The following is a 14,910-nucleotide window of genomic DNA, read 5'->3' as shown; positions in this document are numbered from 1 at the left end:
GGGACTGTTCAGCTTTTCAGTCACAAGTCTCAAAAGAAACGTGGGTCCAAAAAATGCAGGTTACATGGAAAATGTAGGGGGAAAGACAGCACGGGGGCCCACTGGAAATATGTTTTATCTGCCTATAGGGACAGAACTCAGGACAAATATTCCCTGCAGAAACGTCGCTGCCATGTTCCCCTTCACGTCTCTCCATCCCATAGGATGGACATCTGACTTGTAGAGCATCTGGGGATGGATTGCTCGCCACTGGACCAGTGGAAGGTTGGGTTGCCAGGGGGAAGACTCCTTGTTCCCTACTAGCAGCCAATGGAAAGAGTGCAGGAGTCAGAACTCACCACTTCCAGGATGGCAGACAAAGTGAAGGAGATGTTGACCTGAGTGGGGATGCTGTAGTTGATGACCGGACGGAAGTCCTTCTGGTTAAATATAGTCTGGAAGGCAGCAGGGTCCACCCCGTGCTGGTCAAAGCCTGAGTAATTGACGGTGAAAGTGTTTGACCTTCTTGTAGAGAGCAGAGACCCTGTGAGATGGGAATAGGACTTTTGTGTGTCCTACGTAAGAGGAGTACCAGGGCTGAGGCCTGAGAGCCTCTCTGCAGAGAAAGAAAATGTGGACACGGGGTGAAGCACGTGAGCCCCTCCTTCCTGGGCCAAGACTTCTGAAATCCAAGCCCTTCCTGCCAGGACTGGGGAGCATGGGCTGTTCTGGTAGGCAAATGGGGGAAGTTGATGTGATGAGCTGAACCAGGGCTCAGACCTTTCTTCCTGTGCTTTACTCCCATATAAAGCCTCCCCAAATTTGTATGCAAACAGCCTCTCTGGGGAGTTCTAGTCCTTCCGTAGTCCCAACCCTGAAGTTTTGGCTTTTGTTTGACCATACTGTTTTCTTTCTAGCTCTATTTTGACTTATTCTCATAGTCACTGAGCAAAATTTCCCTAAAATTTTGTTTCTTAATTACCCCTTCCCGCTTTCATGTTTTCCCATTTCCTGGAAGGAAAAATTTGGGAAGAAATCAACCTGAGTGCAATCTGAAATATGTGGGGACTTACTGTTGCCCTGAATGTGAATTTACTGGCTACCCACTATGTGCTGTGCTCTGTGCCCTTCTCCAGCTCAGTGGCTTCCTCTAAGACCCATGGGAACCAGCTTCATGGTCACCATTCTGAGAGGATCTCACTGATCATCTACCATGTGCTTGGTGGAGCCAGGCAATGAAATGTAGAAGCCCTTTGGCTCCTCTGACCCTCATCCCAGCGACAGATGACTGTGTGGTTATTCCTGTAACTACAGCCCAACAAGTCCTTGTGCCTTGTCCATTACTCCCCCATGCCAGCTAACTCATAAGGTACATCTCCAAACCAAGGAGAAACACATCGCAAGGGAAGAAAATGTTGTCCTTTCCCCTCTACATCACCTCCTCTGCAAGATCTTCCTGAGTGAGGTGGGAAAAGAGCTATGTTCCTGTCACCAGGACCAAAACCACCCTGTTCATAGTTACTATGTCTTGGTAGAAAGGAAAAGTTGGACACTGTAAAGGAGTGGCATTGGAGAGGTGGCAAATGGAAAGACAGTTCAGTAGATGCCTAGGCGGGCAGATGAAAGAGGGGCTGTGTGTACTAATCAGTGAAATGGGGTTTTTGTCTGTTTCCAAGGAAGCCATAACATAGATCCTACAGAGAAACAAAATGTTTAACCCAGTTATTTTAGATGCTTTCTAGTTCTGGAGAATGAGAGGGTTTCTGTATTTTGCCCAGAACAGCATTCCCATCTTTCCTTGTTCTTGCCCCATCTTACCTGGAAGCAGAAGGCTGACAGTGAGGTAGAGGAGGACTCCCCCCTCCACAGGCCACCCCCCTTCCCTCACCCTCTTCTGGACTCTTCTCTGGGGACACACCAGGAGCCCCCAAACTCTTGAGCTTAAAGGAGCTCAGACCACACCTTGGTTCCTGGTTTTGAATAGTGCTCATGACAGGTGACCACTTCCTGGTGAGAGGCTGTAGCCAGAGAGGGCACAGCAGAGTGTCCTGCTTTGTCCCCATGCTGGTATGCCTTCCGGGCTCCAGGCAGGGGGGATGTTAGGCCTTCAAGACCAGGGGAAAAACACCTGTTTAGCAGCCTTGTCTAGATGAGTGGTTTAAATCTGAGTTCCAAGTACTTTTTGGGGAAAATGGGGGATGTGGGAGATTGGGCAGGTAAAGCCATTGATAAAAGTCTCATCAGGTGCTTCTGGAACTAACTATGCCTCAGAGAAAGTGCATGGATCATTCAGAAATGGATGTGGTGGAGACACCTGCTAATTTCACAAGGCAAAAACATGTAATTATTTTGTTGCAGACCTAGAAATGTATCCTTTATCCACTTGTGGACATTAGGGATTATTGTCAATAGTGAGTTAAAAGTATTGAGAGTAAGCTTCTTTTTCATGATGTAAACCTGACTAACAGACCTCTGCCCCCACAGCTAGCACAGCTAGTACAGATCTGCATCATCCCTTGTTTGCACTATTGGGACATCTTCCTAAGGTTTCCTCTGCTTGGGGTGCCTGGGTGGTTCAGTCGTTAAGCGTCTGCCTTCGGCTCAGGTCATGGTCCCAGGGTCCTGGGATCGAGCTCTGCATCGGGCTCCCTGCTCGGCTGGAAGCCTGCTTCTCCCTCTCTCACTCCCCCTGCTTGTGTTCCCTCTCTCACTGTATCTCTCTCTGTCAAATAAATAAATAAAACCTTAAAAAAAAAAAAAAAGCTTTCCTTGCTTGGTTTTCCCCCAGTCCAATTCTTTTTTTTTTTTTTTTTAAGATTGTATTTATTCATTTGTGAGAGAGAGAGAACGAGGCAGGGGGAGAGGCAGAGGGAGAGGGAGAAGCAGACTCCCCGCTGAGCTGGGAGCCAGATGTGGGGCTTATACCAGGACCCTGGGATCATGACCTGAGCCGAAGGCAGATGCTTAACTATCTGAGCCACCCAGGTGTCCCTCCCCAGTCCAATACTTCATTTTGCCATTCCCCTAACACAGAACTCTCCTGCTCACTCTTCCTTATCTAATGTCTCTGAAGGCCTACAGCCCTGGGGCCATGTGGGAATATGTGAGTAAAAAAATCACTTGATGAGCTTTTTGAAAATACCTGCACTCCCAGCCTCCCCGACCTCTATGGAAGGGTGTGCGTGTATTTAAAGCTCCCCAGATGGTTCTGACACACTTCATTGAAAACTTTTGGGCTGGTCTGTGTTACCATACCACAAACAGGATGCTGATATTGACATATATACTCAAGATAGAGAACTTTAACACCAGGATCCCCATGTTTTCCTTTTATAGCTACAAGCCACCTCCCTCCCTCCCTAACCTCCCGCTGTCTGGCAGTCATTCATTTGTTCTCCGTTTCTATAATTTTGTCGTTTCAAGAATGTTATATAAATCAAATCGCACAGTATAAACTTTTGGAGACTGGCTTTTTTTTTTCACTCAGTGTAATTCTCTGGAGACCCATCCAGATTGTTGTGTGTATCAGTATGTATTCTTTTTTATTGCTGACTAGTATTCCATGGTAGGAATGTACCACAGTTTGTTCAACCACTCACCTGTTGAAGGTCTTCTGAAGTTTTTAAAAATTTTTTAATTTTGTTGAAGGACTTCTGAGTTTTTTTTTTTTTTAAAGATTTTATTTATTTATTTGACAGAGAGAGAGAGAACAAGTAGGCAGAGAGGCAGGCAGAGGCAGAGGGAGAGATGCGGGGCTCTATCCCAGGACCCTGGGATCATGACCTGAGCCGAAGGCAGCGGCTTAACCGACTGAGCCACCCAGGTGCCCCAGGACTTCTGAGTTTTAAGGGAAAACACTTATTTCCTCTACTTCACTCACAACACTTAAAAAAAAAAAAAGATTTATTTATTTGGGGGGGAGGGGCAGAGGGAGAGGAAGGGAGACTTTCAGGCAGACTCCCCACTGAGTGCAGAGCCTGATGCGGGGCTCACGACCCTGAGATCATGACCTGAGCCGAAATCAAGGGTTGGATACTTAACTGACTGAACCAGCCGGGTGCTCCCACAACCAAACTGTGGGCTTTTCCCTCACACCAAGTAATTCTGACACTACCCCTTCTGGCATACTCCTTGGGTTAAGGGCTCAGTCCCTCAAGACTGACCCCCACTTCAGGTGCCAATTGCAAGTCAGGGCCTCCTGTACTTCTGACCAACTGACAATAAATTGGGGGTCCCCACAACCCCCTCTTCAGATTCAGTTTTTTGCTATAACAACTCACATAACTCATGGAAACATTTACTTCTGTTTACTGGCTAAAAAGTTTATAATAAAGTATACAGATGAACATCCAGATGAAAAGGTACACAGGGTGAGATCTGGAAGGGCCCTGAGGGCAGGAGCTTCTGTCTCCATGGAGTTCCAGCGTGTAGATGTGTCACCAACCTGGAAGGTCTCCAAACTGCATAGTTGAAGGATTTTTTATGGAGGCTTCATTATGTAGGCATGATCAATTATTAACTCAATCTCTAGCCCCATTCCCCTCCCTAGAGGGTGGGATTGGGGCTGAGAGTTCCAAGCTTCCAGTCATAACTTGGTCTTTCTGGTGACCAGTCCCCATCCTGAAGCTATCCAAGAGCCTACAAAGAGTCACCTCATTAGAACAAAAGATGCTCTTATTATCTAGGAAATTCCAAGGGATTTATGAACTCTGTGTCAGGAACTGGGAGCAGAGACCAAATATACATTTTTTCACAGAGTTCTTTATAGTTTTTGTCTATTACATGTATACCTGTTATAAATGTTTGTCTACAGGTTTTTGTGTGAACAAAAGTCTTCTGGAATAAATACTCAGAAGTAGAATTGCTAGATGGTATGGTATTTGCATGTACAGTTTTTAAAGAAATTGCAATACTCTTTTCCAGAGTGGCAGTACCATTTTACATTCCCACCCACAACGTATGAATGATCCAGCTTCTCTGCATTTTTCAGGGTTTAGAACTTTGGATAAGGAAGGACTTCTGAAAATAGGACCCTAAAATCACAAACATAAAGGAAATGATTGATAAATTCAGCATTAAAAAAATGTTAAACTTATTTTCATTAAAGGACACTAAATGTGGGGCGCCTGGGTGGCTTAGTCAGTTAAGCATCTGCCTTCGGCTCAGTTCATGATCCCAGAGTCCCGGGATCGAGCCCCGTATCAGACTCCCTGCTCAGCAGTGAGTCTGCTTCTCCCTCTGTCCCTCACCCCACTCGTGTTCTCTCTCACTCTCTCTGTCTCTCTCTCAAATAAATAAATAAAATCTTAAAAAAAAAAGGAAACTAAATGTGAAAAGTCAAATATCATAAACCAGGAAAATATCTTTGCAACACATAACTGACGGAAGAATAGTAGAAAATACATAAAACATGCCTATAAATGAATAACAATGACAAAAAACCCTATCAGAAAAATGGACTGAAGGGGCGCCTGGGTGGCTCAGTCGTTAAGCGTCTGCCTTCGGCTCAGGTCATGATCCCAGGGTCCTGGGATCGAGCCCCGCATCAGGCTCCCTGCTCTGCGGGGAGCCTGCTTCTCCCTCTCCCGCTCCCCCTGCTTGTGTTCTCTCTCTCTGTCAAATAAATAAAATCTTTAAAAAAAAAAAGAAAAATGGACTGAAGACATGAATTGGCACTTTATAGAAGAGAAAACACAAACAGCCAACGAACAACAAAAAGGTATTCACATAAATACAGGGAACAAACTGCTGGTTGCCAGAGGGGTGGGGGTTGGGCAAAATGGTGAAGGGGAGAGGGAGGTACAGGCTTCCAGGTAGGGAGTGACTAAGTCATGGGGATGAAAGGCACAGCCTAGGGAATACAGTCAATGGTACTGTCACAGCGTGTATGGGGACAGATGGGAGCTACCCCTTCGGTGAGCAGAGCATAGCGTATAGAGTTGTCAGATCACTATGTTGTACAAGGTAACATAACATTGTATGTCTGCTATACCTGAGTTAAAAAAAAAAAGAGAGAAAATAAACACTGAGATGTGAAAAGGTTGTGAGAATACCCCTGGATGCTGCTAATGAAAAGAGAGTGGGAAGCTGGTAGAAACGACAACTCAAGAAGTTAGAAACATGATCAAACATTTGAGGACAGTAACATATCCAGGGCCAGTGGGCTGGGTTTTTTTGTTTTTTGGTTTTTTTTGAGAGAGGGAGAGTGCACAAGTGGGGGAGAGGGGCAGAGGGAGAAGCAGACTTCCACTGAGCAGGGAGCCCAATTCGGGGCTTGATCCCAGGACCCTGGGATCATGAACTGAGCTGAAGGCAGACGCTTAACTACTGAGCCACCCAGGCATCCCGTGGTCTGGTTTTTATAAACAGTTCATAAATTTCCAATGCACACTCTTAATAGAGGTTTACAATAGAAACTGGAAGAAAAGGAAATAAAGTTATTATCACAAGGGCTGCTATTTATACACATCTTTTAAATGGGAGAAGGATGGCAGGAACCAGAAGCACCCCCTCCAAAACTGAAATACTCCTAATGTCCTGATGACAAGTCTAAGCTCGTACTAGCTTAAAATGTTTCTCTTCATTTGTAGGTCATATCTTAGACCACAAGGTTCACCTCAACCCTAACATATGAACAGGATGTTCTTTTGCAAAGGATATTGTCAATTATAATGATCTTGGCACAGAAAACCTAAAGTCACATTTCAATAAGGTAGAAAAAAATTACAAAATGACATCTAGAGAAATATAAATGTGGAGATGGGAAAGGGAAAAGAAATGATGCAAAAGTGATCTTAAGAAATTTGAAATTCCTCAAAGATGTGGTAAACACTCTTCATTTTATGCTACTGGCAAAAGTCAAGGACAAGTTTCTGCATGAGAAATATGTTCCGAGTAATGGAAAGAAGGAAACACATGAGAATGTGCAAGCAGAAATGCCTGTTGGTGTATAATTAACATCTCTAAGGACTCAAAGGTAAAGTTGATGCATTAAAATGGGTTGCTAATTTTCCACATGAGATATGGAAAAATAAAATAAAATATACCAGGATGGGATAAAGGGATTACACCTAGGGATAGTAAAATACTGATTCTTGGTTGGCTTGCATTCATGCATACATTTAATCATTCAGTGAGTCTGTATTAAGCACCCATGGTATGTCAGGCATAATACCATATAGTGAGTTATAAAAATGAATGAGACATTGTACCTGACCCACACAGAGACAAACACTCTCTTAGGGGAGGCAGAAATATAAAGAAATCTCTGAAATGTATTCACCTAATTGAAATATAATTCAGAAATTTGTCTTTGGTATTCTTTTACTTCCCTTTTCAACTTCTGTCAGGATCTCCTGAGGGCCAGCTGTTAGAATCTTTCCCAAGATCATAGCTGCCCATGAAGGTGTAAAGTACTATTAATAAGGAACACTTAAAAAAGTAGGGGGTTTTTTGATAGTAAAAATAATACAGGCTCATTGAAAACAATTAAGAAAACACAGATGAAGATATAAAAGAAAATAGTAACCATTTCTTGTCCCATTATCCAGGACAAAGTTTGCTTATGTTTTGGTCTCTAGCCATCTGTACCTTTTTCTCTGCACTTCTCTTCAGCCCTCTTTTTCTTTTCTTTTTTTTTTTTAAAACATAACTTATATATAAAAACTGCTTTGTAACTTGTTTTTTCCATTTTATATATCATGGACCTGTTCCCGTGGTATTAACATTGATCTATATTCTCACTTTAAATGGCTACAAAGCATTTAATTGTGTGGCTATATGACAATTTATTTAACTTGAGCCCTTTAATTGAGGTCCTTAACTAGTCTTCCTGGACCTCCTCCAAGCATGTACATCAGATTTTATTTATTTATTTTGAGAGAGCGAGCGCAAGTGGGGGAGAGGGGCAGAGGCAGAGGGAGAGAGAGAATCTCAAGCAGACTCTGTTGAGCGTGGAGCCCCAAGCAGGGCTTGATCTCACAACCCTGAGATCATGATCTGAGCGGAAATCAAGAGACGCTTAACTGACTGAGCCACCCAAATGCCCCAAGCATTTATTCAAAAGGCCCTCCCTGTTTGATTTTGTGAATTCAGAGGAAGGGGGGGAAGATACAATATATCATTTATTTCAAAGAACAATTTCAGGAATGAGAGTGGTAAAGGCAAGTGAAATGAAAGTAGTTGATGAAAGAAACATTTTGCAATTATAAATATTTTATAGTGATTTCTTACAAATGAGACTTGACCTTTTCATTTTTTTTAAAACCGTGAAAGTGTCTGAAAGACGTCAAATCAAATCAGATTACACTTGTTTAGAGTGAACTATCAAAAGTGTCTGCAGAGGACTCTCTGCTCCAGTGTTTGTGGACCTATCCGAAATGTATTGAGGAGCCAGTGCTGCCTGAAAAGTTGTATTTTGGGACAATCAATCAAGGAGAGACTCTGCTGACCCTGACCTCCATTGATAACAGAGTCAGAAGTTAGGTGTGGCTAAGGAAAGTGTGTTGGAACGAGAACCATAGCATATGAGAAATCAGGACATTGTTTGGGGGCAATTCTGAACCTGTTCCATAGGGTTAGAATTCGAGGGGTATAGATGGGGACATGGTAGTCACTGGGGGTAAGTAGCTAAGATCAGAAAAGGGGCCCAGGTATGACTGGCTCTAACACCAAGAAACTCCCACTGTGGTTTGCCGAGAGAAGTGAATGTGGATGTCTGCCTAGGTGTTCCAGAGGATGATGACGGTGACCACGGAGGTGGCCATGAAGAGCAGGTAGAGGCAGAAGAGCAGGGTGTCCATCATGTGGCTGAACTTCACCCACAGGTCGACCAAGCACTGCCTCTGAGTCTCTTCTTCCTGCTGGGCCCTTGTTGACCCAGGACACCCATTTGACTCTGCCTGTCTGGGACTTGACACCTTTCCCACCAACTCCACGGGCTCCTTCACACCTACAGAGACAGAGACTCAGCCATGGGCCGTGAAGTGCCCCTGGGGAGGGAGGGGGCCAGGGAAGGAGATAGGAGCAGAGAAATGACTGTGTGGGAAGAGGAAATGTACGCAGTGCTGAACCCTTACCAGGCAGGTGGGCTGGGGGGAGGCCCAGGCCTTTATTTCTCTTCTGGGGTGCAGTGGGGCAGCATTTCATTGGGCTGGTGCAGCAGAGGAGAAGAGAATGAAGCCACCGAGGCATGGGTGGGGGCTGGGTGGTGGCCAGGTGCAGCAGGTAGGTGATGAAGATGGTCTCTAGCAGGCTGACCACCATCAGGGACAGACACAGGGCAAAGTAGACACCTGAGGGCAAAACAAATTATAAGTAAACCAGGGCAGATTCATCTCTACACTTTTCTTAAGACTTTCTCCAAATCCAGTCTTTCCTGGGAACCCCTTCCCTCCTTAAGTGGAGAGACAGCCAGTTCCTGGTTCTCCTCCCTACGCCCTCCTGCCTTTGCTTCCCTGGAAAGTGAGAGGGGCCATACTGATGAGGGGGTTGCCACTGGCTGGGAGTAAGTCATTCATCATGAGTAGGAAGACGTTGTAGCCCAGCAGAAGGATCATCTTGAATGGGGCACGATTCTTGCTTTCTGCTGGCAGTTAGAAGCTGAGGGCGTCAATGGCAACCAGAAAGCCGCTGGGCACCAGGAGGTTTATGACGTAGAGGCTGGGCCTGTGCCTGATGGCCACCTGGGGGGAGGAGAGATTGTGGAGAATGTGGCAAATATCCTGATGTCAGGATATATATACATATATATATATATATATATATATATATATAATATAATATATATAATATAATATATATATTAAAGATTTTATTTATTTGACACAGAGAGAGAGAGTTCACAAGCAGGGGAGCAGCAGAGAGAGAGGCAGAGGGAGAAGCAGGCTCCCCACTGAGCAGGGAGCCCAATGTGGGGCTCGATCCCAGGACCCTGGGATCATGACCTGAGCCGAAGGCAGACGTTTAAGCAGCTGAGCCACCCAGGCGCCCAGAGGGCTCCTGTGTATTTGACTGTAATCCTTGCTGGTGTACTGTTTGGCTGGCTGTAGGATGATTGCTTTAGGTAACACATGCATTTAATTGTATCCTCTACAGAAGTGCCCTGCTTTGTTGTCTAATTTTCATATGGCCAACCTGCTGGGAACACAGCAATTATAGACTTTTAGGGGCAAGTAGGGCCCTTTGGACCATCACAGAGATGGCTGCTCCATTCTGAACAGTAGAGCTTGTAAGAGCCCAGCAGCTCCTCCTTTCTGTAGGGTGGAGAAGTGGGAAAGGGTGGGGGAAGGGGGAAGCCCTGGTGATCCTTCTTCAGGGCAGTTAGGATAGAGGGTGGAGTGGGGAGCAGTGCTTAGCCCCCTGGAAATTCTTTTTACATCCCAAAGTGCCTTAGATCAAGAGGAAAATCATAGAGGAACTGGGATCAGAAGTCGAACAGGGGACTCTTGGACTTACATAGAACATAATCTGGTCATATAGGTTGCTGCTCACCAACATCTTTGGGGTGGCCTTGTTGATGCCCAGGAGCTCCCACTCTCCCTGGGTCTGGATGAGGTTACAAGATGTGTCTGTTATCTCCCACACTTCCTTGTCCATGCCCAGTAGCATGCTGTCCACTATAAGGAAGGCCAAGGGCAGCTCAGTCCAGAAGTGCTTCCAAGCTTCCTGCCCCCAAATTAAATTCCTCCCCCGCTGAGCTTCTTCAGCAAATTTTCCTTTCTGTTCCTTTAAGGCAAGGCATCCAGGTTTTCTCAAAAGTGGGTTACAGGACCACAATTCATGTGTGTACAGGCTGTAGCATTGATTTTTTTTTTTTTTTGGTTGAAAACAGGAATGAGTCAAAGTGGTTATGGGAACATTGGATATGACTCAAATGTGAGTCAAGAACTTTAGCAATGATTCCTATTTTCCTTCTCCATTCCCTAGTTGTATGATGTTGTTTTAGTGGAATCAAACTTGAACAGCTCAACCTTTTCATAACTACATGCATGTCCATTATAATGATTAATATACCCAAATCTACCACATGACACCTGGTGGCATTCAGTGTTTACTGGTTTAAGTGTGTTAGCTATCAAAATTAAAAGTTTTCAACTAAAGCGAAATAAGTCAATCAGAGAAAGACAAGTATCATATGATCTCACTGATATGAGGATTTTGAGAAACAAGAGAGAGGATCATAGGGGAAGGGAGGGAAAAATGAAACAAGACAAAACCAGAGGGGGAGACAAACCATAAGAGACTCTTAATCTCAGGAAACAAACTGAGGGTTGCTGGAATGGTGGGGGGTGAGAGGGACGGGGGTGCTGGGTGATGGACATTGGGGAGGGTATGTGCTATGGTGAGTGCTGTGAATTTTGTAAGACTCATGAATCACAGACCTGTACCCCTGAAACAAATAATACATTATATGTTAATAAAAAAAAAAGTTTTCAACTAAAAATTGTAGAGCAGGAGCCCTATAGCAGCCCAGGGTCAGATGGGCCTCATTTGGCACAAGGGCCATCCAAGATCTCAAGCAGTAGTTCCTTTTTTTTTTAAGTTTGTTCGTTCGTTTGTTTGTTTATTTATTTTAGTAATCACTACACCCACCGTGGGGCTTGAACTCACAACCTGGAGATCAAGAGTCACATGCACTTCAAACTTAGCCAGCCAGGTGCTCCTGTAGTTCTCTCTCTCTCTCTCTTTTTTTAATATCTTCCCCGAATCTTGAATAACTAGCAAAACATGTCTTGCTCACCTGTATAGAGGAAGGAACTGAAGGTGAGTGTGCAGTTCTGTTGGTCAAAAGGAAAGTAGAAGATGTCCAGGTTACAGATGCTGGTCACGCGCACTGGCCTGTCGTACTTCAACCTTCACTGTTAACGAAGGCAGTGAGACCTGGAGGCGCTTGATCCACATCCATGCTGCTCATGAGAGGGAGGGAGTGGGTGCTGGGGTGCCTTCATTAACTTTTTTTCCCCTCCCTTTCCACATCTTCCCCTACTGTGCTCCCCTTTTGACTCTTTCTCTACTGTCACTCTATCTTGTCTCTTGTACACCTGTGTTTTGTGGCAGTCAATTAATTGAGGCTGAGCCCCAGTCTGAACCTTCTGATGTTCCTGTGCCCTGCACTGACCCAAGGCTGCTCTTTGCAGATGGGCTTCGTGCTGGCTTTCCCCAACTACCCCCCACCCCAATACGCACGATTCCAAAATGAAGATGTCTGGGAGCCACAGGTTTTCAGCCGAGACAGTGAGTATTTTGAGGCTGACACACTCTTCTGGGTTCCAACGGATGAAAGGATTGTCCCACATCTGTAGCCAGGGCAGTGGGAAACAGAGATGAGCAATGCTAGAGTTTATTCAGTCAGCTTCTCCTGCCCTTCCCATTCTTCTTTGAACTCTGATCTTCTTTCCCCGACTCATGTCCCTAATGACCCCAGCCTGTCTCCCCCTTCTTTATCTCACCAAGTGTTATTGGTAAAGTACCCTGTAATGGCCTTTTTTCCAGGCAGACCTTAAGTATAGCCTAAAACCCTTTGGTCCCAGGAGCACACCAATATATTGGCCTGCAAACCATTTGGCCATTTTCTTGGATCACCATTTCCCCCTTTGTAAGCTGCCCAGGGAGATGTGTGTGCCCAAGGCCAGTCCATTTCAAGATGGAGTGATTTGGTCCCAGAAAGATTATAGATTTAGTGGAGGTTGGGACTAGGAAACCCCTAAGTTACTCCTCAAATTTATACTTACAAATGAAAGTGGGAAGGGGATAGTTGAATCTGCCTTACCAAATTGACCCACAGAAGTGATATCAGAAGCTGGAGTTGTGCATTCTGGTAAAGAAATTCCCATCCAGGATTATTAGTACAAAAAGACTTTGCCCATGCCCACCTCATATTCTTACCAATATTTACTAATTTATTCGGCCAGGCATAGTTCTAGGTGCTCAACTGTCTTTTCCTTACTTGTCTCCCTTTGTATCTAGGGACAATTCAGGTTTTAACTGACATAGAGACACTTCTTCCTGGAACATTCCAGAAAGGGCAGCACTCAAGAAGGAATCCTTCCTGAAAAAATACCACTGCAGCATTCTTCTTTATGTCTCCCTATCCCATAGGAAAATCCTCTAATTTGTGCAGAATCCATTTAGAGGACCTGTTGTTCACCACTGGACCAGTACAGTGTTGTGTTGACAGGGCAGAGGATCCTCGTTCCCTATTAGAAAAATGGAAAGTGGGGACCAGGTCTCACCACTTCCAGGATGGCAGACAGGGTGAAGGAGATGTTGACGTGAGTGGGGATGCTGTAGTTGACGACTGGACGGAAGGCCTTTCTGTCAAACACTGCTTGGAAGGCAGCAGGATCCACCCCGTTCCGGTCAAAGCCTGAGCAATTGATGGTGAATGTGTCTCCTCTTCCTGTGGTGAGCAGAGACCCTGTGAGAGAAGGCCTCTATGGCCAGGGCTGAAACCTCTCTGCAGACAGAAAACAGGTGGCATACTGGGAGGAGCAGTGAGCCCTCCTTCCTGGGCCAAGATTCCCCAAGGCCGAAGCCCTTCCTTCCAGGCCAGAGAGGATAGGCTGATCTGGTAGGCAAATGGTGGGAGTTGATCTGGTGAGCTAGACCAGGGCTCTATTCTCATTCCTACTGTTTTGTCCTCATGCAAAACCTACCCAAATCTGTATGTAAACTTGGCCTTGGTACAATGGCAGCCACTTCAACAAGTCCTCAAGTGTACCCATCACAGGCTTCTTGGGTCTACCTAGGAGCCCCTCTCAGCACTGCCTTAAAGCTTGTCATCCGAGTCACTTAGAAATCTGCTATAGTGTATTTCTCTTCCTCATTCTCAGGGACTTATATTTACTGAAGATAAGAACTGATTTATCAAGAAAATAAGGGAAGTTAACAATTGTACTTTCTAGGTAGATATGGGTAACATGTAGTAGGTATTCTGAATTGGTGTGTACCTTGGTGCTATGCATTTATTTTGCCCTTCTCAGACTTAGTGACTTCAGATATCTTGGGATTTATTTCCAGCATTGGGATAATTAGGTGATATCACTGAGGTTATACTATATGCCAATCATATAGTAAGACCTGAGCAGAGGTTGTCTCTTGGCTATGACCAGGGAGCCATCTTGGTAGTACCTGGGCAGAATCTTTCCCCATTTCCAGTTTTGTGTGATCTTTTGCTCTGCTTGCTCCTCTACAACTCCATCTCTTTCCATCATATTTAAGGTATATACCCAAACTAGGAACAAATATTCCCTCATGTAAGCAAAGTATCTACTCCTACCTCAAATTGATTCCTAATCTCCCTCAGTATTTTACATTTACTCCTTCATGGCACATTTAAAATCCGTGGCAACTCTTCTCACAGATACCATATTAAGGGAAGAAGACAGGGAGAGTGGGATGAGGGTGTGGTGGGAGGGACACCGGAAGTGAAAGAAAAGGTAGAATTGGAGAGGTAGTGAAGTGGGACAGTTTGGCAGATTCCTGTATGGACAGGAATAGAGAAGGCTCTGTGTACTGATCAGTGGAATGTCTTTCTATCTGCCACACACACACACACACACAATCAAGACACAGATATTAGGGAAGAAATACTTAACATGTTAATTCTGAATGTTCTCCAAGTGCTGCAAGGAAGTTCCCAGATATCCTTGAGAACCACATTCTGGTCTTCCCTGTTCTTGCCCCATCTTACCTGGAAGCAGAAGGCTGACAGTGAGGTAGAGGAGGACTCCCCCCTCCACAGGCCACCCCCCTTCCATCCTCCTCTTCTGGACTCTTCTCTGGGGACACACCAGGAGCCCCTAGACTCTTGAGCTTAAAGGAGCTCAGACCACACCTTGGTTTCTGGTTTTGAATAGTGCTCATGACAGGTGACCACTCCCTGGTGAGAGGCTGTGGCCAGAGAGGGCACAGCGGAGTGTCCTGTTTTGC

General features: G+C 45.1%; 2 protein-coding genes across 8 annotated transcripts in view; one reads left to right on the top strand and one right to left on the bottom strand.

The window, feature by feature from the left end:
- ABCC5 (ATP binding cassette subfamily C member 5) overlaps positions 1-14,910 on the top strand; it is a 165,823-nt gene that overhangs the window by 41,518 nt on the left and 109,395 nt on the right. The window lies entirely within an intron of this gene.
- Positions 8,579-14,738, bottom strand: LOC102732784 (5-hydroxytryptamine receptor 3C). Its single transcript, XM_031033390.2, is given in 10 exon segments — positions 8,579-8,929; positions 9,057-9,272; positions 9,458-9,662; positions 10,435-10,595; positions 11,720-11,830; positions 11,833-11,885; positions 12,166-12,275; positions 12,749-12,793; positions 13,212-13,378; positions 14,672-14,738. Coding segments are annotated over 10 exon segments (1,365 nt in total). The 3' UTR covers positions 8,579-8,699.

Source organism: Leptonychotes weddellii, chromosome 1, assembly GCF_054177405.1.
Source record: "Leptonychotes weddellii isolate Sample4059 chromosome 1, ASM5417740v2, whole genome shotgun sequence".
Taxonomy (NCBI): domain Eukaryota; kingdom Metazoa; phylum Chordata; class Mammalia; order Carnivora; family Phocidae; genus Leptonychotes; species Leptonychotes weddellii.
This window is presented reverse-complemented; position numbering and strand designations above follow the sequence as displayed.